Source organism: Notechis scutatus, chromosome 4 (genome assembly GCF_049901735.1).
Source record: "Notechis scutatus isolate UNSWTSFEM ecotype Mainland chromosome 4, rNotScu1.2, whole genome shotgun sequence".
Taxonomy (NCBI): Eukaryota; Metazoa; Chordata; class Lepidosauria; order Squamata; family Elapidae; genus Notechis; species Notechis scutatus.
Window position 1 is genome coordinate 85663417 of NC_142012.1, and position 26508 is coordinate 85689924.

A 26508-nucleotide genomic window follows, 5' to 3' on the forward strand; every position below is an offset into this window, starting at 1 on the left:
TCAAGGTAGTGCCTCCCTGGGGGATTATTATTTATCAATATGATACCCTTTTGGAAGGCTATGTTAAAAACTTCTAGGAATATAAATTCAGTATTAGTATACATAGTGTTCAAACTCTTGTATATTTGAGAGTGAGACACAATCCAGATTTAGTCTTTTGAAGACTGTGAAGCAACAAGAGGGATTTGGATTTGGGGGGGATTTAGGTTTATTAAGCAGTTGACTGTGAACATAATTCTGTTGTAGCTACTTTTCATGTGGCTTTTGGATTTCATTGAGGATATATCCCATCCCAGAATTAAGTTTTTATGCTCCAATTTGTTCATAGATTTTACCTTATAAAAAGTTACCTGTTTGCATTTTTATTCAGATTAAGAGTCTTGAATCATTTAGGATTAGAACTTCCTTTCTTGGACACAAATGAGGGTCCTTAATTTCCATTGTAAAGAAAAGAAGGACAAAAGAATTTAAAAAATATTATGGTATATGAATGTTTTTCTGTTCCAAAAGTTGATAGACGAGCTCTTTCCTATCTTTTCTTTTGGTGCAAGACTTGAATAATGATCTCAGTTTCACCCAAAGCCTATTTTGAATTCAGAAAGTACCTTTAGCACCTGGGATTAGCACCACTTACTTAAAGAGATATGAGGATTGAGATTCAATTGCTGTCTGGAAATAAGGAAGTTGTGTGGCTAGAAAGGTCTACGTTTAGCATCAAGTCCAGCTCTTGTAGAAGGCACTTGGATTGCAGTGCTGAGCAAAGCTTTGGTGGAGCCACAGAAGCTTTCTTTCTTGGATTTCAGATACAGCCTGGTTGCACAAAGAGCTCTCTGATAAACTGAAAGACAAAAAGGATAAGTATTTAAAAAATCGGAAAGAGGGACACATAACTAAAGCAAAATACCAGCATATAGCATGAATCTGCAAAGATTAAGTCAGAAAAGATAAGGGGTCAGAATGAACTAAGACTTGCAACAAATGTCAAAAATAATTTAAAAAAACACACGTTTCTTTCAACTTGTAAAAAACAAGAAAAAAGTCAAAGAAAAAAGTCAAAGAAACAATTATTCCACTAAGGGGAGAAGATGGAAGGAAATGATGGGCAGCAGGGAGAAAGCAGAGCTGCTTAATTCGTTTTTTGCATCTGTCTTCATGCAAAAAGAAAAAATAGCTCAACTTACCAAAAAGCGTAAAAGACAGAATAGGGATACAAATTAAACTAGGGGGAAAATGGTAAGATAACACCTTTCCACTCTAGCCACTTTCAGGAGGCAACTGGACTTTCTTTGAAGACATTTCGCTTCTCATCCAAGAAACTTCTTCAGCCCTGACTGGATGGTGGGGAATGGAAGGATTTATGTTCCTTGAAGACAGCTGGTCATTTGTATCCTTTTAGAGGGTCATTGAAAAAAGTGGATGTTATCTGTGGTCACCTAAGTAGCACTAATGGTTCCTGCAGTTTGCAATTTTTCTGGAAATCTGTTCATGCTCCCATACCATTCCAAGGGTGTTCATCCCAAATTGCATAGCTAAAAGTCTGTAGCGATTCTCAGTCATCCAGGTTATGGTTATCTCAAACATGTTTTTTCAGAAGGCAACTAGACTTTTTAGTTTTTTTCTTTGAAGACATTTCACTTCTCATCCAAGAAGCAGACTACAGGAACCATTTGCACTACTCAGGTGAGAAACGAAATGTCTTTAAAGAAAAAACTAGAAGGTCCAGGGGCCTCCTGTAAAAGTACCTTTGGGATAACCATGACCTGAGAATTGCTACAGACTTTCCACTCCAGACAAATTCAAATCACCAGGACCAAATGGATTATGTCCCACAGTTCTGAAGGAGCTACCAAATGAGATATCAGAACTATTGAATCATATCTTTCCTGGAGCACTAGGGGACTATCAGAGGCATGGAAAAGAGCTGATTCCTGTTAGGAATGTAAGTCACCTAACAGTTGGGTTGGAAAATATATAAACCAGGATAGACATTTTAAGACTGTCTCTTTAAGGGAATGCTAAAATTGTAATTGGGTGTGGTTCCTCAAATGGCCATAAGATGGAAACAGAAACCTGGGTTATTCTGTTCTCCTGTTCTGGAGAGTGTTGTCGTTCCTACATTTCCCTATTGACTGTTGCTGATCATAGTTCTTCTTGGATTTGATGTAAGTCTGTTACTGAACTGTTTTTGATACTGGACTTTATTATTGGATTATCCCTGGACTGAACACTGACTGCTTTAACCATGAATGACTTGGACTGTTTGTTGAACTTTGCTTAACCGTTTTACTGGAAGTAAAAACCTACATTTTACTATACAGTGTATCTGTGTGCTAGTTGTGTGTTATTCTTCACTACTCTCACTACGTCTCCCTGTGTGTGCTCATTCTCCTAACGGGGAATTACCTCAACAATTCCCATTTCGAAAAAGGGGAAAAAAATAGATCCAGGAAACTACAGACCAAACAGTCTGACATCAATATCTGGGAGATCCTGGAAAACATAATCAAGCAACAGATCAAGCAAAGTTATAACCAGAAGTCAACATCGATTTGTCAAAAATAGATATGACCAAAACAAAACTTATTTCATTCTTTGACAAAGTGACTAAATTAATGGACCAGCAAAATGCTATGGACATAGAATACTTGGATTTCAGTAAGACATTTGACAAAGTTGATCACAACCTACTTTTGGGTAAGCTAGAAAAATGTGGGATAGACAGCATCAATCATCAGATGGATTCATGGATCAGATGGCTGACAAACTGCACTCAACATGTACTCCTTAATGGAACTATATCTACATGGAGGGAAGTAAGCGGTGGTTCTATCTTAGGCAGTGGAGAGAAAAGTAAGGTCTTACACTTAGGCAAGGAAAACCAAATGTACAGATACAGAATAGGTGACACCTTGGCTCAATAGCAGTAACTGAGAGGGATCTTGGTGCTGCAGCCATCAAAAAAGTCACTACAATTCTATGCTGCATTAACGGAGGGATAGTATCAAGATCCTGTGAAATGTTAGTAACACTTTATATGTCTTGATAAGACCACTTGGAATGTTGCTTCCAGTTTTGGTCAGCACATTATAAAAAAGAAGTCGAGATTCTGAAAAGAGTGCAGAGAAGAGCAACAAAAATGATTCGGGGGCTGGAGGCTAAAACATATGAGGAACAGTTGCTCTAATTGGGTATGGCTAGTCTCGTGAAAAGAAGGACTAGGGATGATGTAATAGCGGTTTCCAACATTTGAGGGGCAACACAAAGAAGGGGGGGTCAGCTTATTTACCAGAGCACCAGAAGGCAAGAAGCAATGGATGGAAACTAATTCAAGGAGAGAAGCAACCTAGAACTAAGGAGAATTTTTCTGATATGATAACAATTAATTAGTGGAACGCTTTGCCTTCAGAAGTTGTGGGTGTTCCATCACTAGAGGCTTTTAAGAAGAGACTGGAAAGTCACTTGTCTGAAATGGTAGGGTCTCCTGCTTGAGCAGGGGTTAGACTAGAAGACCTCCAAGGTCCCTTCCAACTCTAATTCTGTTCTGAAGCCACTCTGTACTGCATCAAATGACCTGCAACCAGTTATTCCACCCTTTTTAGTGCCTTCTGAGGGCCACAGGCTATATAACTGGTGACATCATGAGACTGCTATAGGCAGAGCCAGGAATACAACTTGCTTTTAGGGTTTTTTGTTGGAGCAGTTTAAATGGGAAAATTAATTTAAAATTAGAATTCCAAAAGGAAGAGCTGTGGGAACAGCCCACCTTTCACTTGATGATTGAGTCTTTTTGCTCAGTATAGGACAATAAAATAATGATAATCATTTGACCTTAAAGTGCAATAACCTCCCCAGCTGTCTTGCCAGAGGGAATAAATAAATACTATAAAATGTAAATAAAATACATCCCTGTCCCAACTATGCATGCACAGCCCTCTCTGTCTCCTTTAATTGACCTCTCAGTTCTTTTCCTTTTCTAACCATTTCTGGAAAGAGCATCTCTGCTGCTTGGGAACCTTCTTGGGTAAGATCCGGTATCCAAGATCAAAGGAAGATATTATATTAGTAGGAATCATAGAAGTGCATTTTTAAATGATAGATAAGTTTGTAAGAAATCATCTTCTTTGTTTGTTTCAACTGTTTTAATTTGACATTGAATAAAATGTGCTTAATTAGTTGCATTTGACTGCTCTGTTTTGCTTCAAGTTTATCATGCCTTAAATAACATTCCTTGGCTTAAGGCTTCAGCGAACAACATTTTATTCCATGTATGGACTTAGCCTTCAGTGCTGTTTTCCTTTGAGGCAGCTTGTGTATTGGGACTTATGTATCTCCATGCTGAAGAGGTAGTTGAACCAGCTTTGCACTTGAGACATTCTGCCTTTCCTCCACTGTGGGTTTGATAATTCTAAAATCCAGGCTTCTATCCCCAAGTTAATTTTTTATAGAAGTGGTCCCTTAAAGTGGATAATTAGAAACAGATCTGATTCTTAGAAAGCTCCTTCCTTCTTGTCTTTATGCCTTGCAATTTAGGTCCTGAATAGCATCTCAGTTTCTGCAGCATTAGCTGCATCATCAATGAACAGCACTCTAGAAAGATCTATTATTATCTGGTAAGTAAGTGTTCTAGGTTGGGTGATAAAATGTGTGCAGGCCTTCCATTGAGCATGTAAAAGGAGATTGCCATTGTCCATAGTAGGATGAAAACTCTAATGTTACGTTAAGTTATTTTAGCAAAATGAAGAGTTGAAAAAAGTTTGTTTTCTCCTTGTTTTAGAGTATTTTGTTCTGGGGGGAACTGTCTGGCCTTTTTGTTTTGTTTTGCTTCACTGGTCAAAATGAAATGTTGGATTTAAATTCTTTAGTTATTGCTCTGTTTGCTGAGTCTGTTGTATTGGAAAGTTAGGCAAACAATGGGTTTCTGATGTGTTCTGGGTGAAGGTTGGAACATGTAAATATGTGTAGAGGTCAGTCGATTTCTAGCGTAAGTGACTGCAGTTTTCTCTATTATGTAGTTTGACAGTAGAAAATGAGTCAGTTAAATGAATTCATCTATACAGAGGTTTGAAGAATGATTCTTACTGAAATCTCAATAAGGACATTGATGGGAGAATCTGTCCTTCAATCTTATTGAAGGACCTTGATTGCTCTGCTTTAGACAAGTTGGCAGACAAAGATAATCACATAATCAAACAACTAATTTGATCAAACAAAGCCTGAAAGTGCAATTGCACACCCAAGCCCAATTGCTTTTAAAATCCATCCCAGTAAAACCATTGTGTTTACTAGGCTGTGTGTATGTGTGTTTAAGCACAATAATTTATATTGGGGAGTCACAGCACCACTGTATTTAAAGTGTATTGGGCTGGAATCATTGAGACTCAATCATAGCCATGAATCTGAATGAGTTCTTTTGAATGAATTTCTTTCTCTTTCTCTTGACCAATCTATCTTGTAGGGTTGATGTTTGGAAGTAATACAGGGAGAAGACCAATATCTTGAAGAGCAAGATATTGTGAGATATTATAGGAAGATCTGGGGCAGAGATGCATGTCTTGAGGCATTAGTCATTAGTACTCACAACTTTTCTTTATCTGCAGTTACAGCTTTTCTGTATCTGGAATTACTCAGAGAATGGTATCCTTGAATCTTTGTCTGCTGGCCTTTTATCTTCAAGCATCTGTATGGATAAAGCCAACAAATATAAATGTAATTGTAAAGAAAATAATAACTGCAGTTCTACAGTTCCACTGACAGAATCTCAGGTTAGAAAACAGCTCATTCCAATATACATTTTCATTTCCTTTGACGTACATTAAACTTCAATTGAAAATGTTTAGATCCCACTTAGAGTTTAAATGAAGGAACACATGTTTTTGTTCCAGGTTTCCATGTAGAAACAAAATATTAATATTAGACATTTAATTACATCTGTTAAGTTTGGGAAATTTTAATAGTGAGATAAAATTAATAGCTTGCAGTGAACATGTCATGGCTTTCTTCTATGTGATGTCCCTCAGATATTTGAAAAGGGCTTCTATAACTTCGCTCAGTTTTTTGTTTCCAAAATTAAGTATGCCTAGTTTCTTTCCTCTGCAGGGACTATTTTTAATCCCTGGTTCTCCTTGATGTGTCACCTTTTGTCAAATAATATTTGTAAAATTGTTTTATAATATGCTGTCCAAAGCTAGACACAGTACTCAAATATATGAGTGAAAAAATGCAGAATAGTTTTTAAATATTTCAATGATTTAGAAATTACAATAAATGCCTATTGATGCAGCCTAAAATTGCATTCATCTTTTCCACAGTATGTCTCTAGGCTAATTTATATTCATCTTTTCACCATCTAATATTCCAAATGAAGTAATACCAGTGATATTTTTCATTTTTGCATGGCTTTCACGTAATAGTCATATCTTGGTAATCAGAATATGAGTTATAACAAATGCTTTTCTGAAAAATAGATTGTGTCTTTAACATGGTTATAATCAAGAAACGAGATAAGGGTAAGTTGGAAACACTTGTTTTTGTCACTTACATGGTGTCTGCTGTATCACAGCATATTTTCAAGTTCGTTATAGATCAGCTGCTTTCTGATCTGTTTTTGCATCTTCCAAGTATTGGTGTCAGTCTGGCCAAGTTCCCTTTTCTCTATTTCTCCTCCAATCTTGTCACTTCACATTCTCCAGACCGTCTCACAGAAAATGGATAAAGGTTCAGTTGGGCCATCAGCAATTCCTTTCTGTCTAGGTTTCAAAAATAATTATTTAAAGATTGAAACTTCTTCAAGGTAAAAAGTTGTCCATTATCCATTTTTCTGTTAACTTCAAGCTGAAATTCTTTTTGGTCAACATGCCTTTTAGAGACTTTTGTAGAAGGATAAAGTCAAATTACAGTTGAATAGTTCTACCCTTTTTTGTCAACATTATTCATTAGCATGTTGTCAATGAGTAGCATTTTGAACATGTCTAAAACACCTTTGTAATTCTTAGCATTCTTAGCTTGCATACATTTATCCTGTAGCCTTTCCAACTCTATCTATATTCTTTTTTGGTGATTCAATTTTTTTGTATGAATCCAATTTCATTGTCAGATTATCACAATGATATTGTATAACCAGACTGGTTTCTTTTGTTCTTTTCATCACTGGAATTGTTTGCATTTTTAGAACTTATCTTGTTAGAAATTAATAACTATCTTGTACTTCTCCCAAAACTGCTCCTGACATTGAATATACTTAGCACTGGCTTTAATTTATTAAAATTTTCTTTCTTGAAGCCTAATTTATATTTTAGTTGACACTCAGCTTTAATTTTAATAATAATTGAGAACTTCAGCACTTTATGGACCCTTTGGCCCTATTCTTATATTTTGCCATGTTGTCTTACGACAGTGGTTAGCATTAAGACAAGAATAATTGGCAATAATTTCTCCTTCCAGAAGTCTTAGTTGGGACACCATATTTGTTGGATGTTAAGGTAATTAAAATTCAATCTTACTAAAAGCACCTATGACTCTAAACTTGCATATACAACACTGTAGAGCGCAATGTCTAAAATATTTTCCATTTGGGATTATTGGCAACAAAATGCATAGAGAAAAAGTAGTGAGCTCTTCGGACTATTGGCTAATAAGAATGAGTGATTTCCCAATATAAAATAATTATTTTTATGAGAATAAAAACCGCTTCCCTTTTATATGGACAGTGACTGTAACAAAAAACTGAACAAATATTAACATATGAAATAAATTTATTGCATAAGGAGCTGCAATAGCGTAGCATAACGTAGTATAACATAAGAGAGCACAGCAAAGCACAGCATAGCATAGCATGTTGCTATTTATTGTGGCCATGGAAGTGCATCTTCTGTGTAGTGGTGCCTGATCTTGGAAGTTTCTTCTGATATTCAAACAGGTCCCTGCCTATTGGCATTTCAAAGGGGTCTGAAGACTTTGAAAAGGACCTTCCTTCCTGCCTCCCTCCCCTCTGCTCTTTTGTTTTGTTTTTATGTTTTCTGTTGTTCCTCATTTTAAAATGTTTTTAACAAATTGTAAACCTCCCAGAGAAGCTGTGAACCAGGTGGCATATAGATCTAATTAGTTATTACCTGGCATGTGACCACAACGTAAGAACTAGTATTGTCTTTGAACACTGAATTTCCCAGGATCATCTGAACCCACTATTTTTTCCTTAAAAAGCTTATAGTTTTCCAATATATAAAACAATTTTAACTGAATTAATTGTAATTTAAATCTATGGAAATGAGATATGAAAACAGCCTTACATTAATTTGTATGAACAAAAGCTTCCAATTCTTTATTCCATGCCTCTCTATACTCTGGGAAATTTAATTTGACATTTTCCTATTCTAGCAACTTTTGTAATTAACTATTATGAGTGTATTATTTGCTCAAATGTTTTGAATCTTCTAATTCTCGTAAAGTAGGTGAATTTAGGAGGATCAAAAGAATCAAACAGGATCTGGCTTGCAAAAGATTCTCTAGAAGCAAATTTAGCAAGAGTAAGAATTCCATTAGTACAGAAATGATTGAACTTTACAAGTGTTCAATTTATTTGCTAATTATATTTATATTCTGCCTGTTTTTCATATGACACTCACACCATCTTAGAAGAAATTATATAACATGAACAGCAAGGCAAAATTAAAATCAGCATCATTACAATCAGTTCAATTATTAATTAAAAGGTAGGTGAAAAGGATAGGATTGCACAAGTTTCCTATATAATGGGACTCCTTGGGAATTGCATTCCATAAGATGCAGGGGGAAGGGAAGGGGCACACAGAAAAAAAAATATTCTACCTTTTCCAGGTAGCTGATCTTCTAGTTATAAGGGAGGTTCCCAAATAATATCTTCTGCAGATCAAAATAAACAGGCAGGTTAACAGTAGAAGAAGCGAGCCCAGATAATTTGCTGCAAGATTCAGGACTTTCAAGGTCAAGATAATACCTTAAATTTGTGCCCTGCAAACAACCAGTGTAGTGTTTAAGGCACCAGGTGAGAAACCAGGAGACCATGAGTTCCAGTCCCACCTTAGGCACAAAGTCAGATGACTGACCTTGGATCAATCACTCTCACTGAGTGCTAGGAAGGAGGAAATGGCAAGCCACTTCCAAAATCTTGCCAAGAAATGTAAGGGCTTTCTCCAAGCAATCTGTAGAAGTCAACAACGAGAGCAACAGCAAAAAGATAATGGCTAAGCAGGTAGCCATTTTCCACATAGGTATCGTATGATCCCAGTATAGAGTAGCTGCATGTTTTGTACCACTTGTCATGTACCTCTGCCCTGGCTGGGTTTACCTCCAGTTTGCTATCCCTCACTGAGCACCTTGTCAAGTAAGGAACATTCAGAATATTGATTGTTTCTTTGCAAATTAGTGGTAAGGAGCAAATAAGGCAGATGTCATCAGCATACAATATCAATTTCATATAGATGTTAAGCAGTAAGGGATAGGATAGGGCCCAAGGGACACCATAAGTCAATGTCAAATAGTAGTTTCTAAATATCATCATGTCCAAATATGAAGGACTGGAACCATTGCAAAACTGGCTGTAAGGCCCGGTTCCTCCAGATGACATAGGACTACACATAATGGTTAAAAAAAGCTGCAGAGATCCAGAAGAATCCCCCAACTACTTTGTGGTCAGTGCAATTTTGGATGGCTAAGTCCTGGATAAAACTCAGATTGATCCAATTAGTGAGTTTTATAAACATGAATCTAGAGCAGGGTGTCCAACCTTGGTAACTTTAAGACTTGTGGACTTCAACTCCCAGAATTCCCCAGCCAGCTTTGCTGGCTGGGAACCCTGGGAGTTGAAGTCCTCCAGGCTTAAGTTGCCAAGGTTGGACACCCCTGATCTAGAGCTTGATGATACTATCTTCTCAATCACCTCACCAAACAATGGACAAGTAGTAGTTTTATAATTACAAAGATATTTTATTTTATTATTTTACTTTATTTTATTTTAGTGTTTTTAGACTACTCATCTCCTTCAAGGAGGGCTCTTGGTCCAGGAAGGCTTTTTTTAGTGAAGGTCATATATTTGTCTTCTTTAAGGAAATGGGAACATATTCCTCACTTAGGGGGCTCCATTGTTTGCAGAGTCGTTCTCCCATAGAAATAACACAAACTGCATCCCAGCCAGATGGAAAGCTGCCATTATAGTCCCCATATATTAAAAAGGGAGACAAAGATAACCCCCAAAATTATATACTTATAAGCCTTATCAGAATTGTGGCTAAGATGAATGCAAAACATCTTTTGAGTAAGATAGAAAACTTGGGAATGGGGAAAAAAGTATCTTTGTGGAGAAACAAACTGGATTCAGACCAGAACACTCTACAATAGACAGTTGTTTTATTTTATATCAACAAAACAAGTTTAGGTAATGCATTGACTTACAATTACAATTGAGACTGGAATTTCTGTTAATAAATGACACAGTCATTAAGTGAGATGTCATGTGACCATGCCTGATTTCATATTCATTTTTGCTGTGGTCATTGAGTGAATTATTGGTTGTTAAGTGATTCTGGCTCCCCGCAATTGACTTCACTCGTCAGAAACCAGCTGGGAAGGTGGCAAATAGCAATCATGTGACATCGCTGCACTCACTGTGAATATATACTGGTTTCCAAGATCCTGGATTGCAATCACATGACCACAGAGATCTGCAATGGTCATAAGTGCGAGGACTGGTTTAAAGTCAATTTTATCAGCACTATTGTAACTCCAAAGAATCACAAAATCAATGGTTGCAAGTCAAAGACTACTTGTAATTGAAGGCCAGAAACTGTTTGCTGTCTTCGGAGATCTGTCAGCCTTTCTAGGCAGACCAGACAGGAAATATGGACCAGGTGAGCTAATTCTACCTTACTGTAAAGTTATATTATCAGAGTCTTGCAAGCCTGATAGTACAGATTTCCCCTCTTTATAGCCTGATAAGTTAGGGGGATTCTTTTCTGAGTTTCTTTTGTTTGCCCATTAAGCACCTGCGGACCACAACCCTTCCTTAATTGATCCTTCTTTAGACCAGAGTCCCCCAACCTTTCTGTCTTTGTGGACTGGCAGGGGTGGACGGTTCTAGGAAGAGAGGACGGTTCCACATGAGCAATGGGCAAGTGTGTGCAGCAAGTGTGAGTGGCATGCATGCATGTGTGCTCACCCTGCTTGCACAGATGGGATGCAGGCATGCACGCTCACCCACCACTTCTGCGGTGCAGTTCCAAACGGCTCAAGACACCCAGCAGTGTGCTGAGGCCCAGGGGGTGAGAACCCCTGCTTTAGACAGCATCTCTTCCCTCTCCTCCAAAGTCACTCATATACCATTACAAGACCTGATTGTAGGTTTTGATTCCCTAAGCATTCTGTGGAAGAAATTGGCCAACTGAAACAAAGAATCCAAACTGTTGCTCCTAAATAAGGTCCTATAGTTCAACATCCACTTGAAAGTGTATACTGGTATAAATGGTTCTTTATTTCAGAGTATACTTACCCGTAAAGATTCATAGAATCACAGGGCTGGGAGGGACCTTGGAGGTCTTTAGTCCAACCCCTGCCCAAGGCAAGAGACCTTATTGTATCCTGGACAAATGGTTGTCCAATCTTCTTGAAGACCTCTAGCCATGGAGCATCCACAACTCCAGGAGGCAAGCTGTTGAATCTTGAAGAAGCATATGGGGAATGACAAGAATATGTCAACCCCCATGATCAGAGTGGAAACAAATATTCATTTCATTCATAGACACTCAATAATCAAAGTTTTATGTATTGGTAGAGAATCCATTTAATGGCTACCCAAAATATGTTTTGCTGAATAAGTAAGTGTGATTCAGCCCACTTCCTGGGTAAACTGACTTACCAAGATTATCTTACAACATTTTGTAAAACAATAGCATTAAAACATAAGGTTTTCCACCTAATATTTATTCTCAACTGCCTTCAAGGCAAAGGAAGGAAATTTTTAAGTAGAGCGTCCTTGATATTAGTCTCCAACAGACATGAAATTATTGGCCCAAAAAATTAAATTTGTTGGCTATGAACAGAATAATTTTCCAAACCAAAAAAATACCTTTTGATGAGCTTGATGTAATTCCTAAGAAGGCCTATTCTGGAGCAAGATTTGAATTGTTGAATTTCATGACCAAATATGGGCACTTCCATGACTTGCCACATCATGAGAAGATGTGTATAAGCAGCCATCAAAGATATTGCTCATATTTTGGTTGATTGTCAATTGTATGCCTCTTTTGGGCTTAGATATTTACTTGGAAGAACAATCCAGTGAGAACTAAAACCTATTTCTTCTTAAGGTCTAACATATGAGCAGAACTGGTAAGTTTATAGACAAGGCAGTTCAGCTAAGAATCTGTTATAGTGAACATCTCAAGTTATCATGCAAAGGTGATATATTTATCTGAACTTGATTCTTTATGTTAAGCACATGTGGATTTTATTTCACCTATTTTTTTCCTCGAGATAGACCTTGGATTTTACTTTATTTTTATTTTCCTTGATATGGTTGTAAGTCTAATCTATTTATCTATCTATCTATCTATCTATCTATCATCTACCTACCTATCTACCTACCTATCTATCATCTATTGGAGGCATTAGTCATCTCCCACAGCCGTCTGAACCTGGTGATTTTTGAATCTGCTAAGAATGGTTTGAATGAGCAAATAGTGTATTTTGCCTGTCTGCACAAAACTCTCCATATGCTCACAATAGCATACTGAATACAATCTACATGAACATAAATATATTAGCTCTCAGAAGACTCATGAAAATAGATTTCTAGTTGGTAACATTTGTTATTCATCAACCTGAGAAAGAAGATCTGCCTTAATGTAAAATCCAAGCTGGGAAATTAGAACTCCCATCTCTGCATGAAAAATAGGCAGGAGCTGGAAGGGAGGGAAATTATTTGAGGGGAACTTCAGAAATAATCCAGTAAACTGCTGAAGAATGCATTGTAGGAATATATAAAAAGACAACTTGAATGCTATAAATAAGCTGTGCTTAATATTAATATTAATATTTCCTTATTGCTAAGTTGAAGTAAGGGCCTCCATTCTGTCATAATATATTGCTGTTTTCAATGCAGACATATTTAAGTTCTGTTGAGTCTTGATATACAAGATCTCTCTATATCCCAAGCCTAAGACAAGTGGTGATTTTTGGAAATAGCAAGACCTCAGTTTAGTTTTGAATACAATGTATAATTTTTCCTGGATTCTTTCCCTCATTATGTTTATTTTAATTAAATCTTTGTCCACTAATTAATGTTTTACTACAAATGATATAAATTGAAGCAAATAATGTAAATGTGTTTTTAATGGGTGCACTTTCTTCTGGAAATGGTCCATTAAATTGAGCTTTATCATACTTTTCAACTGTTTTGAAAGAAACTTGATTTTGACCATACAGTAGCTCCCAAAGGTATCATTTCAGATTTAGACAAATTATATGCAATATTATTTATTAAATTTATATCCTGTGTTTCTTTCAGGAACTTAAGACGGTATCCCAGGGTATTTTTGTGCAACAGTTCCTATAGTAGGTTGATCTGAGAGAGAATGATTCCCCCCAAAGTTACCCAGAGATGCCTGGGCTGACTGGCTCCCTTTCCTAATCTGGCTATCAATAGTAAGATCTCACACATACCTGCACAGCTCACCTGGAGAGCATTTCTGATTCTCTGTGCATACCTATATGGACCATGAACTTCCTTGACCAACATTATTTTTGCTTTTCCATGGAGGATACGTATAAGACTTCAGTCGAGATATTCTCCCACTTCTATCTAAGTGCCAAATTCTCATTGGAAGATCTTCACCTCTGGGACTTTTGAGCAGAAACCATCTGTTTTGAGAAGCCCCATTGCTTAGCATAATGCAAGCATTTACAATAAAGCCAACACTTCAGGGGAAACACAGGGAACAGTAATTCAGTTCTTGCACAATCAGTTAATAATAAAATTAAATAGCTGTTCTCTCTTCTTATGTTCCCCCTAAAAGCTAATCTTCCGGACCGCGAAGGTTTCCTTCTGGTTGTGAGAACCATTTCTGACAAGATGGTTTGTTCCTTTCCTCCCTCACCCCTCCCTCAAATGTGCACACTTACATGCCTGTTCACATGGAAAGAAATGTTGCATATGTTATTTATCAAGGTATAGTGAGCAGAAACCTACAAGTTATCCTTGTACTCATTCTCTACCTTCCCAATTGAAAATGGAAATATCCTAATGCTAATAGGGCATTTAAATATGTGACTTCTCTATAGCTTTCCTTCCTTTCCTCTTGTAAATTGTGTGCTTGCTTGCTTCTGTAGAGGGCGAGGGAGAGACGCTGTGAACATATGTTGAGGGTGGGAGATTTGTTAAATTCCTGATCTTTGCAGGAGGTGGCTAGCTATTTATAGCGGTCACAGGGTAAAGCTTTGATGATCTTCCTCATTTTCTTAAATCCACTGTTTGGTTGTTTATTATTATTATTATTATTATTATTATTATTATTATTATTATTATTATTATTATTATTATTATTAATTTATTTATTATTATTATTATTTAAGAGCTGGTTGGTCCTGTTAGGTGTTTCTCTCGTGTCCTGAGGCAGAATGTCTGCTTCTTAGAATCCTGTGCTTTCTCATGACTCTGAGAAGTGGCTGTGTATGTCTGTAGAGGAGGAGGTGTCCTCCGATTTATTGGCTGATTTATTATGTACCATAAATACAATATAATCTAATATACTTAGTAAGAGGTATCCTGTAGCTCTCAGTTTTTCAACATCCCTCGTTTATCTCTTACACATATAATAATTACATAATAGTTACAAATGGGATGGCATGCATTCTTGCTAAATGTTTTTTTCCTATCACATACAAAGTTACCCATTAGAAGCCTGCAAATAACCTGCTTGTAGTTACAGTACAGCACATTTTGTACAATACAATAAATGCACTTTGGAGTGATCCTTCCATTATCTTGCAGGCCTACGTTAATGATACTTACCAATAAGCTATTTTTAATCTATGTAACAATGATAACCTTAGGGCAATTTAGAACATATTTATAACTTTCTCTTATAACTTGTCTCTTCCCCAAACCCCAAAAACTTTAACCTTAGACTGTCTACTATTGACCTCACCCCCTTCCTAAGAGGTCTGTAGGGGGCGTGCATAAGCGCACCAACGTGCCTACCGTCCCTGTCCTATTGTTTCTCTTATTCTTTTATTTTTCTTATATGTACCCATTTCATGTATTCACAACTATGTATACGCTTATACTTATTATCTTTAAACAATTGGCAAATCAAATCAAATAAATAAATAAATAAATAAATAAATAAATAAATAAATAAATAAACTTATTTTTAAGTTTACTTTTAAAAGTATAAGCTGATGTCATTCTCCCTTTTTTTTTTAATTCACAGAGAAGATCCAAATTGGCCTGTGCCTAAACCAGGACCTTTTGGTGCCATGACATCAGGTAAGTTTGACTTCTTTTTTGTTCCGAAATGCTAGGAAAAAGAGCTGTAAGTGTATGTCAGTCAGCATATTCATCTGCACAACTAGTGGAAAACATTTCTCCTTCCTGTCCTTAGACATTGTATGTATGTTACATCATTCATGACAAATACATAAAGATTTTCTCATTTCGGTAGTAAGAAAACACAGCTGGGAAAGGTGCTTCCATGCACAGCTGTTTCAGCTAAAGATTTCTGCTACTACAATGGGACCTCAAGTGAAAACAGCAGTCTGTATTTCACTGATATACAGGCAGATATAACATAAGGGAACAGCAGTCAAAAGGAGATCATTTTCAATAGGAAACTGGAACAGGCCACAGATTTAACCTAAAGGCACAGTTCAAAAGCCCATTGCAGATCTAAGTCTTCTGGCTGGTACCCCAGTCACAGGTTTATTACCTCAGAGCTGGGGATCCAGGGTAAAAACAAGGCATCCCATTTGCTTCCTAAATCCACTGTTTCCAATGTGATGGAAAGTCTGATTTTAAAAATAGTATAAAGAAATGTGCTGGGGAGAAAGAAAGAGACTCTTCCAGGTGGACCCAGCAGCTATTAAGGTCCTCAGTGGGTTTGTCCAGGACAACAGCTTTGCCCAGCAAGCATTTTTATAAATCTGTACACCGTAGAAAGTCATTCAGCCCCTTTATTGCTTTGAAGTATTGTGAGTTAATGTTGCTATGGAACCGAAAATAAAGGTAGTGCTAAAAACATTCAGCAAATGTAGTTACGGTTAGGTGCTCCATTAGCAGGTTTAATAAAGGGCATACAGTATTAGGGAGAGAAATCAAGCTGTCAGCATGCAAGAGAATGGTTAGAAATTGCTAGTTCCCAACCAAACAACACTAAAGATCAGTTTTGCACAATATGGTAAGTATTTAGCTCATTAGGGGACCAGGGCCTGTTACGGTGATTTCACTAGCTGCTTTCTATGTCAGTAAGAAGGGTCAAACTTATACTTACTTAGAATCTCTTTTCTGATAAAACAATTCGTTTGCTGAAAACCATTACTACGGTTAGAACTCCTTGTAGGAGTTTGATTTTTAATGGATTTTAATGCAAATAAATTGAGTATTGAATATGGTTAAACAGTATAGTCTTGAAAATATAATAAATAAACCACTGTTAAAAGGAACACTGGAAGAATGATGATTGAAAATTCTTTAAAAATTGTTTTGTTTAATGGACATTTTGAACATTAAAAATTACAAAGCATGCAAGCCAAAAGATAGCATCCTACTAAAAAAGAAAAGATGGAAGTCTTAACCTACTGGTAGAATACAGATAGTTCTTTCTTAATTGGCAACTCCGTTGCTAAGCAACACAGTCATGAAGCATGTTGTCATGTGACCACACTGACTTAGGATAGTAGTTGTAGCAGTTCCAGTTGCCATTGTTAAGTGAATCCTGTGTGTATTCCTTATTCATGTAGTTGCTATTTGCAACTCCTGCTGCCTTCCACAAGTTCCCCATTGACTTTGCTTGTCAAAAGCTAGCAGTGAAGGTTGAAAATGACTGCAGTTTGCTGCAACCATTGTAACTGTGAGCTAGTTGCCAAATGCCTGAGTTGCAAGGGACTGCAGGGACACTGTAATGGCTGCAACTGTGAGGACTGGTCATAAATTTCCTTATTCAGTGCTGTTTTAACTTTGGATAGTTACTGAATAAGTGATCGCTGAATGAGGGCTATCTGTCTGCATCCATATGTACATCAGTGAGGGGATAGATGGGGGATCAGTGGTGGTTTGCTACTGGTTTGGCCTGGTTCGGGTGAACTGATAGTAAAAATCACTACCTGTTAGGCCAAGTAGTAAAAAGCCTCTGATCAGCTGAGAGGAGGGGAAAAACCTCCTACAATCAGCTGAAATGATAAAAGACCAAAAAGTGCATGGAAGGGTGGGAGGGTCTTAGCTGATTGGCTTGTTAGGTGTGCATGAGTCAGGGGCGCATATGTGCATGTGCACATGGGATCACCCACCAAACCGGTAGCTACTAAGGTAGGATCCCACTACTGATGGGGAGGGAGCTCATCAACTTTGCAGATGAAACCAAGCTGGCAGGAATAGCCAAATAGGCTTAAGATACAGAAGGATCTTGATAGACTTGAACACTGGGCCTTATATAACAAAATGAAATTCAGTGGTGAGAAAAGTAAGTTTCTACATTTAGGCTAAAAAAATCAGACGCACAGGTATAGAATAGGTGGTAATCTTGGAGTCCTAGTGGACAATTACTTAAACATAAGCCAGAAGTGTACTGCAGCTGCCAAAAAAGCGCCAATGCAGTCTTAGGCTGCATTAACAGAGGGTTAAAATCAAGATCATGTGAAGTGTTAGTACCATTTTATAAATGCCTTGGTAAGAGCACACTTGGAATATTGCATCCACTTTTGACACCACAATATAAAACAGATGTTAAGGCTTTGGGAATAGTGCAGAGAAGTGCAACAAAGATGATTAGGGGGCGGGAGGCTAAAACATATGAAGAATAGTTGCAGAAATTGGATATGTATAGTTTAATGAAAAGAAGGACGAGGGGAGATATGATAGCAATGTTCCATGTCTAAGGGGCTGCCACAAAGAAGAGGAAGGGTCCACCTATTCACCAAAGCACCCAATGACAAAACAAGAAGCAATGGATGAAAAATAATCAAAGATGAAGCAACCTAGAACTAAGAAGAATTTTCCTAACAAAACAATTAATCAGGGGAACAACTTGCCTCCAGAAGGTGTGGGTGCTCCAACACTGGAAATTTTAAAGAAGAGATTGGACAACTATTTGTCTGAAATGGTATAGAGTTTCCTGCTTGAGCAAGGGTTGGACTAGAAGACCTCAAAAATACCTTTCAAGTCTGTTATTCTGTTTAGGTACCTGCTAATCTCTCTTCCCAAGGTAGAGATTTCCAGAACACAAGTGTGACTACTGAGGAGGCCTTTTCTCTTGTCACATGCCCTAGATGAAGCATTTTACATCTTGCAGTAGGAGCTGTCTTGTATAACAGAATTCAAATGCACAAGATTGGAAGACATGCGAGGAGTCCTAATGGAATGCCAGCTGAAAATGAGCAAGTAATATGCAGTAGCTAAAAAACCCTATGCAGTTCTCGACTGCATTATCAGAAACATTGAAGCATTTTCTCAGAACTACAAGAAGTAAGTGTAGTTTTCACTGGCCAGCCCATATTTGGGAGTTCTGTATTCAGATCATGCGGTATCGATATGCACCCAAAAGAGGTGGGGCTTTCACCATTTTGCTCTTCTCAACCCCATATAGCTTTTCATGAACTTGATAGCACACTATAAGCAGCCTGATGATCTTATGTCTGACCTCACAAAGTGAGTGAGAATATCTACAGATCTTGTTTCATGCTAACCTAAGGGTATTTTGGTTCAGGCCTTACTGACCTTTCCATATGACATGCATAGGGTCAGATACTAATTAAGATATGGCCATAGTGGCATGGTGGATACAAACTGCTGAGCTTCTCTTGATTGGGCATTCTTAGCATGGTCATTGAACTTCCCCAGGACAAGAGGCTGGATCACAAGATCACTCCAGGTAGACAGCTTCACAAGGGCTGTTGCTAGAGAGCAGGGAGCATTGTGAGCCACAGTGTTTTGTTTCATCTTGGTCTCCCAGCCATAGCAATAGGACTGAAGACTGAAATTCCACATTGGCAGAATTTTGGATGGCACTGTTCTGACCAAGGCTTCCCGAGACCATAATTCAGCACATGTTTAGTTAAAACAAATCTTGTTTTATTTCAACACTGACTATTATTTTCATTCCCAGCTGGTAATGAGTCCCAAATAGTCCCTTCGAGATAAGAATTGCTGCCAGCAGCTAGAGTGCCAAATGAATTATAAAAAACCAATTGAAGTACAAAGTCCACACAGAGCTTCAAGGATTAATCCAAACGACTTTGCTTCCTGCAAAGGTTTCATCACCTTTGCCTGTCCTTTATCCCTTATGGGAGTGGCAATCACCTCCTAGCCTTACTCCCGAGTTGTCCCTTCTGTTTCAGTTGCTCTTGCCTTCTAGCAGCTCTGCGCACTGGGAAGAGGCCCCTTCTGCCTTGCTGCTGCCAGACTCCGGTGGCTCCGGAGTCAGCACCCTACTCCCAGATGTTCCTGGCCCCATCTCTGCATCGGATGCAGGACCCTCATCCGAGTCCTCTCCAGGCTTCCGGACTGGTCCCCATTCTTCCCCACTGTCCAATTCCGCTGCCGTCTGCACAGGCTGCCGGAGAACCACAACAGGCGCATTGAGGCCCTTCTTCCACTACCCTGTTGACCCACAGAGAAAGCTGGCAGGCAGAGGTGAGAGACATGAACTCCCTCTGGTTCCCCCTTCAGGCCTCCATGTTGTATGCCAAGTTAGCATTTTCATTCAGGATTAAGACTTGGATGAGAAGCTATGTTACCAGCAACTCCCGCTGATATGCATTGTGGAATAGGGAAGTCATTTTTCCTGTCATCATCATTTCTTTCTATCAGACTGAAAATTGATAAAAAAAAGTGAGACTTCTCACCTTTTATCTCTCTGCTCCATTTCTATTAAGTAATCTCAAGAATTGCTCCCAGAGTATTTCCTGTTCCTTTCTTCCTGCAATATAGTCTTCCAAGTCAGCTGCACTTGAAATAAATGCACACACTTTCAGAACTGACCACTGTCATATGCATATGCTCTCTTATACACGCATAAAATGGGCACCTTGGCTTTAATGGCAACCTGATCCCCAGTGCTGTCAGAAGTCTTGAGTCAACCATGATGGAGTAACAAGAAAAAGAAAATCTGATTCAACATCAGGAAGCTCAGGTGTTGGCATTGGTCAACCTAGGACCTCAAAAGCTAGGTTATCTGAGAGAAAAAAGTTTTGGAGATGGTTCCAGGTGGACAAATGATCAGTTTTCCTCTCATCAAGTCTCCTTCCAGGGGTTAGCAACCTTTCCTTTTCCTTAGAAACTCTGTTCCACACTCTTGACCAACCAGCTTAAGACTCATTGTTACATCTGTGAAAAAATTGTCACCAAATCCTCACGTACACAGGCTTTTGTATCATAGAATGTGCCAAGATTCCTTATTTTGAGAAACAACGTTATTATACTGAAGTTATCTGTATATCCACTTGTTAAATGGACTTGGCATTTGGTGGACTGGATTACAGTTTGCTGTTTGATTTCTTTTTTGTTCGGATAGTTTTTTTCTGCCAATTTTTGGGCCAAGTTTTAACTTTTGCTGTATCTTTTTCATGAATAATAAAATGTTTAATACCAGTAATTAATGAATTCATTATATGGTATATATAAATATTAAGTAAGAACATGACATTAAATTTAGAATTCCCCCCTCTCTCTTGAATGACAACTACATAAACTTCTCTTATCCAGGTTTCTTTGTCATTTTTGCTGTTTTTTTCTGCAGTGGGTACAGTTGTTTAGCTGTTTTACTAAGAATATTATACTGATCATATCTGCCAATTTTACAGAAACTGAAGAATCTGATGTTGTGAATGGACTAGCACTGAATATAAACCAACATGAGAAAGGTTTGTGGAATCAAAATATTTCCAATACTTAATGCTATGGGGCAGTTGCTGCTTTTTGGTATACTTATATGCACAGCATTTATATATACATAATTAAACTCCCAGGAAAAGCTGAATACTAATTCCTCAAAGTTAATAGAAAAATGAATGCAGACGAAGTATTTTTTAACTCATCCATCATTTCTGACATATCTGTGAAGTTTTTGTGGCACTTATGTGATTGTCCCATGTCCCAGGCTTCTTTCTAGCTCTGAGTTCCAATATCATCATAGGTCCAAGTTTGCTTAGCTTTTCAAGATCAGCCAAAGTCATCTAGTTGTTACATCAAATTCAAGGTACAGTTTGCCATTGCTGGATGGAGCAGATTTCCTGCTTGTATAGGATCAAACTGCCCAGAGTCATTGATGGGCAGCTCTGTAAAGAGTAGTCAGATACCATAAACAAACAGACGGATCAAAGCAAAATTGAACAGAAAATTTGTCAGTTAAAAGGCTATAGAGGCAGAACTGCAGTATAATTGCAGTTGAATGTGAGAAAAGGGAAAAATCAACCAGTGGGAAGAATAGATATTGCCACTGTTAGAATTACCTTATTTTATTTTTAACTCATTGTCTAGCAATTAGGTATGTGTAAAATCTAGTGATTCTTTTTATTTCATCTGGATCATGTTAGTCTGTGATCCACCTCTTCTGAAGGTGGTCTGGCAGCTTTTCAGAAGTTCTTTGATGCTTGGGATGAAACAAGCCTGCTTTTGTTAGTAAAGAACTTTAAGCTTACAGATTTATCGGCGTATAACACGCACTTTCCCCGAAAATAGGGGCAAATGATGTATGCGTGTTATACGCCGATATAATGTTAAGAAGCCTTCGGTGAATGCTGCTGGGATCGGGATCAAGGACACAAATGAAAGAAGGGGAGGGAGGAAGCAACCGAAGCCTGTCCTTCTCTCTGGGTCAGCTCTCTCAGTCGCTCTCTCGCTCCTCCACCAGCACAGGAAGAAACTGCTTCAAAGAGCGGGGGCTTTTCCTGTCGCAGCTTCCTGAAGCGCCCGTTTCTCCCCCACCCCCACCCGTCCGCCCGCCCGCCCGCCCGCAGTGCTCGTTCTGCCTGCCTGCCTGCCTTCGTTAATGGTTGAATCGGAACAGCTTCGGCTGAGTAAAAGAGGCGAATAGTTATTATTCTCAGCCGAAGCTGCTCCCAAACAACCAGAAACTAAGGCAGGCAGGCAGGCAGGCAGAATGGGACACTGTGGATTGAAGCGCGCGCGGTGTGGGAGTGGGGGTGAAACGGGCGCTCGGAATAGCTGCGGCGACAGGAAAAGCCCCCCGCTTCTTTGAAGCAGTTTCTTCCTTGGATGGTGGAGCAGCGAGAGAGCGAAGCCTCCTTCTCTCTCTCTCCCCGGTCCTTGCAAAAATTTTCTGCTTGAAACCGGTCCCTGGTACAAAAAGGTTGGGGACCACTGATTTACCTTATAAGTGGTAATAATATTAATAAAAAAAAAGTTCTGAGCTACCCTTATTTTGCTTCAAAGTTTTTATTTAGAAATTTAATTTTTTTTCCTGAAATTTCCCTCTTAAAATGAAGATGCGTGTTATACGCCTGTGCGCGTTATACGCCGATAAATACGGTAATCTGTTTGTCTAGTCTACCCAGACTCATGCAGTACACCAGTCCTCAATGGAAGACAGGGTGGTAGCAATTGTTTTTTCTGCAGTTCTAATTTTCCATTGAAGTCTGTGTCTTTTTGTTGGGTTAAAGAACCAAACCAGACAGTTATAGAGGTGCAGATGACAGACTCAATAATTCCTCTGTAGAACTGAATCAGCAGCTCCTTGGGCAGTTTGAGCTTTTTGAGTTGGCACAGAAAGAAATTTCTTTGTTGTGCTTTTTTGATGACATTTTTGATGCTAGCTGTTTATTTTAAATCTTGAGATATGATAGAACCTAGAAACTTGAAGATCTCTACTGTTGATACTCTGTTTAGTATTGTAAGAGGTGGTAGTATAGGAGGGTTTCTCCTAAGATCTACCATCATTTCTAAGGTTTTGAGTGTGTTTAGTTTAAGATTGTTCTAGTCATGCCACGAGGCTAATTGTTCAACCTCCCATCTGTATGCAGATTTGTCATTGTCTTGAATGAGACCAATCATGTTGTATCATCTGTAAACTTCAGTACTTTAACAGAGAGATCAATGCAGTCATTGGTATATAGAGAGCACACAGCCCTGGGGGTAGTGGCCCTGTGCTAGTTGTACAGGTATGTGATGTGATTTTGCCTAGCTTTACTTGCTGCTTCCTGTCTGTTAGGAAGCTTATGAGCCACTTACAAGTGTAGTCAGGCACAGCTAGCTGATTTAGTTTATTTAGAAGAATATCTGGAATGATGGTATACAAAGAAGACGCTTGCGTAGGTCTTTGGGGATTCAAGATGTTGTAGGATGTAGTGCAGAGCTATATTAACAGCATCATCTGCCAATCTATTTGCTTGGTAGGCAAATTGCAAGGAGTCTAACACTGGATCCATGATGGCTTTCAGGTGGGCCAGCACTAAGCCTGTCCAAGGTTTTCATAACTACAGATGTTAGAGCAACCAGTTTGAAGTCATTCAGTTCCTTGATAGAGGGTTTCTTTGGCACTGGGATGATAGTAGAGTGTTTGAAGCAAGAAGGAACATAGCACATCTCTATTGATTTATTAAAGATGCAGGTGAAGATGGGGGCCAGTTGGTCAGCACAAGATTTTAGGTAAGAAGTTATCTTGTCTGGGCCTGGTGCTTTTCTGGTTTTTGTCTGTGAAATAGACCTTGCACATTTTTTTCTGTATATCACCAGAGGTGGGGGGGTCCAATGGGATGGAAACAGTGGTAGGAGGCTTGGCTGTTGTTGGTGTGTCTGAGATGGGGATTGTGGAGTTGGGTGGCAGTAGTTTCCTCTCAAATTTAGAGTAAAACACATTCAGGTCATCTGCCTGTTTTTTATATCATTCAGCATGGGAAGGAGGTTTGTTGTGATATTTTTAAGAGTTTTCCACATGTTTGCTGGTTCGTTTGCTGGTTCATTTGTTGAGAACTGATTCCTTAGCTTTTCAGATTAGCTTCTTTTTGCTGCTCTGGTCTCCCTTGTTAATACATTTCTGACTTGATTGTACAGCATTTTGTCGCCTTTTCTGTAGGCTTCCTTTTTGGTATGACATAGCTGCTTAAGTTTAGCTGTGAACCAAGGTTTGTTGTTACTGTATATTTGCAGTTTTCTGGTTGGCACACATAGGTCTACATAAAGACTGACATATGATGTCAGTTAGTAGTTAAGAATTAATTGGACATTGGGCAATAAGTAAACATACCAAAAAAATTGACAGAGACTAGAAATAAATAATATATGGGGAAATATTCAAAAAAATTGAATTTCATATTTTTCAAGCTTAAAATGCCTTGTTTGGGTTGGTTTAAATTTGAAGTGATTGCAGTATTCCTGAAAGGGCCCCAATCCTGTTTTAACAATTATGGTAGTGTTCTACACTTGATAGAATACTTTTGATGAACTCAGAACAGCATTTTTAAACTCAGGATGGGGTATCTTGAACCCAAAAAGTTCAGATCTTAAACACAATGTATTTTATAACTTCATTTTTGTGCTGAAAGAAAGATGCAGGTTTACTACTTAAGTGCTAAAATAAAGATGCAGGCTTACTACTTTGATGAGGGAAGCACTATTATATTCATTCATTTAAGGAGTTAATTTGTTAGGCGTTACAGAGAGGTTGAAGAATGGGAAAAATTAAATGATGACTTATATTAATTGTTCTAAAATGCAGTGCAAGTATTTAATTTCTATGCATTCTTGCTTTATTCCCACTTTTTTAGTTTCATTATTTTGATTTGGAAATTTGATACTTGAACTGTTGGGTTATAACTGAGGAGTCGAGTCCCATAATCAAATCCTCACATAGTTAAGGTGTGTGCTTCTTGATGTTGGTAGTTACTAAGCCTCAGTGTAGCATGTCTCATAGGATTGCTATAAGGACAAGATGGAGTAGAATAGAATGATATTGGAAGAACAGCCATCTTGAAAGAAAAGCAGAAAACAAACCTGCAAAAGTGCTACAGAAATCTGTTTATATTACACAAACTTATGGGATGAGAAATAAATTAAACAAATTAAAGGATTGTGGATAAATCAATTGGCTTTAAAAAGTTCAATAATGAAATAATAATCGTGTATATATCATGATTTTAAATTACTTTCAGGTCTCAACATATTTGAACCTTTTCTCCCCCTGTAGATCAGGAGTCCAGCAAAATCTGTACTGGAAAAGGAGCTGTGACCCTTTGGGCATCTCCAGCTTCTGAGAAGAGTCTCAGGGTTAGCCATCCAAAGTCTACACAAGACATCCAGCACACCAAAAGTAAGACCCAGTCTGGGAGATCATATCACAAAAAAGCAAAATGATTCACTGATCCTCTGATTCTTGATTGGGTTAACAGATAAGTCCCTGGTTTAAAAAGTGCAATCCCAAAATAAAGCATGTAGGTTGTTAACTGAAATTTGCATGCTGGGATTGGATTGAATAATGTTTAGCTGAATGTCAAGGATGGATTAGAGAATATAATTGCAAATGAGCAAACATTTCAAAGACACAGTGCAAATTTCAGTGAAGTAAAGAATCAGCACTTGAACATGAGAATAAAGACTTAGAAATTGAAAGTGTGCATTTTAAGTTTGTGTAAAATACTTGAATTCATTCTTTCAGGATTAGTAAAACAACTCACATTAAGATAATGTTTTAAAAGCAAACTTACATAGAAGCTCAAGAGATTCTGTTTTATTTATTTTATTTTACTGATCTTTTGTGGGAAGGGGAAATATCTTCTACTTGAATATCTACTTGATATCTCACTACAATGGCATTTTGTTGTGTTCACTTAGAAAGAAAGATATATATAATCATAGTAAACAAGCTCTGAGCAAGAATATTTAAATGGGTACAGAGCAGGACGTGCCATTCTCTAGGATATTTTTGTTCTCATGATGACATAGAGTCACTACACTATTCATTTCTGGGTAAGCACTACTATACAAAGTGTAGAAAAAAGGAAGAAACTGGAGGCAGAAGATAAAAAAAGAAAATTTAATTCAATGTAGCTTATTGTGTATTAGTTCCATTCACATAACGCCGTTCATTCTTGACTTTTGCTTCTTGTCTTGCCACAAACTTTTTATAAGTAAACTATACTCATTCATCTTTCATGTTTCTCCTGACATACTCTACTCTATATAATAAGGTGTGAATGTTTAATAAATGCATTTCTTGGAAAGGGATTTTATATTTCCCATGTTATCTTTTCTAACAGAGTTTAAAAAGTAGAAATTAACATTTCTCAGTTTTCTACTCTTTGGTAAGCATTACACCA

The 26508-nt window shown here is 37.9% G+C and overlaps 1 protein-coding gene and 1 long non-coding RNA gene across 47 annotated transcripts in view; one reads left to right on the top strand and one right to left on the bottom strand.

Moving 5' to 3' along the window:
- SORBS1 (sorbin and SH3 domain containing 1) overlaps positions 1-26508 on the top strand; it is a 107793-nt gene that overhangs the window by 13108 nt on the left and 68177 nt on the right. For all 46 annotated transcript variants that reach the window (XM_087963994.1, XM_087964016.1, XM_087963995.1 and 43 more), the window contains exons 2-4: positions 15459-15514; positions 21040-21099; positions 25380-25502. In XM_087963994.1, the coding sequence (XP_087820120.1) occupies positions 15505-15514; positions 21040-21099; positions 25380-25502 (193 nt within the window). In that variant the 5' untranslated portion in view covers positions 15459-15504. The remainder of the gene's footprint in view (positions 1-15458; positions 15515-21039; positions 21100-25379; positions 25503-26508) is intronic.
- On the bottom strand, positions 751-25493 carry LOC148130815 (uncharacterized). Its single transcript, XR_015749335.1, has 3 exons — positions 25363-25493; positions 5579-5677; positions 751-838 (listed from the first exon to the last, which is right to left on the bottom strand). It is a non-coding gene; the product is annotated as an uncharacterized LOC148130815 (long non-coding RNA).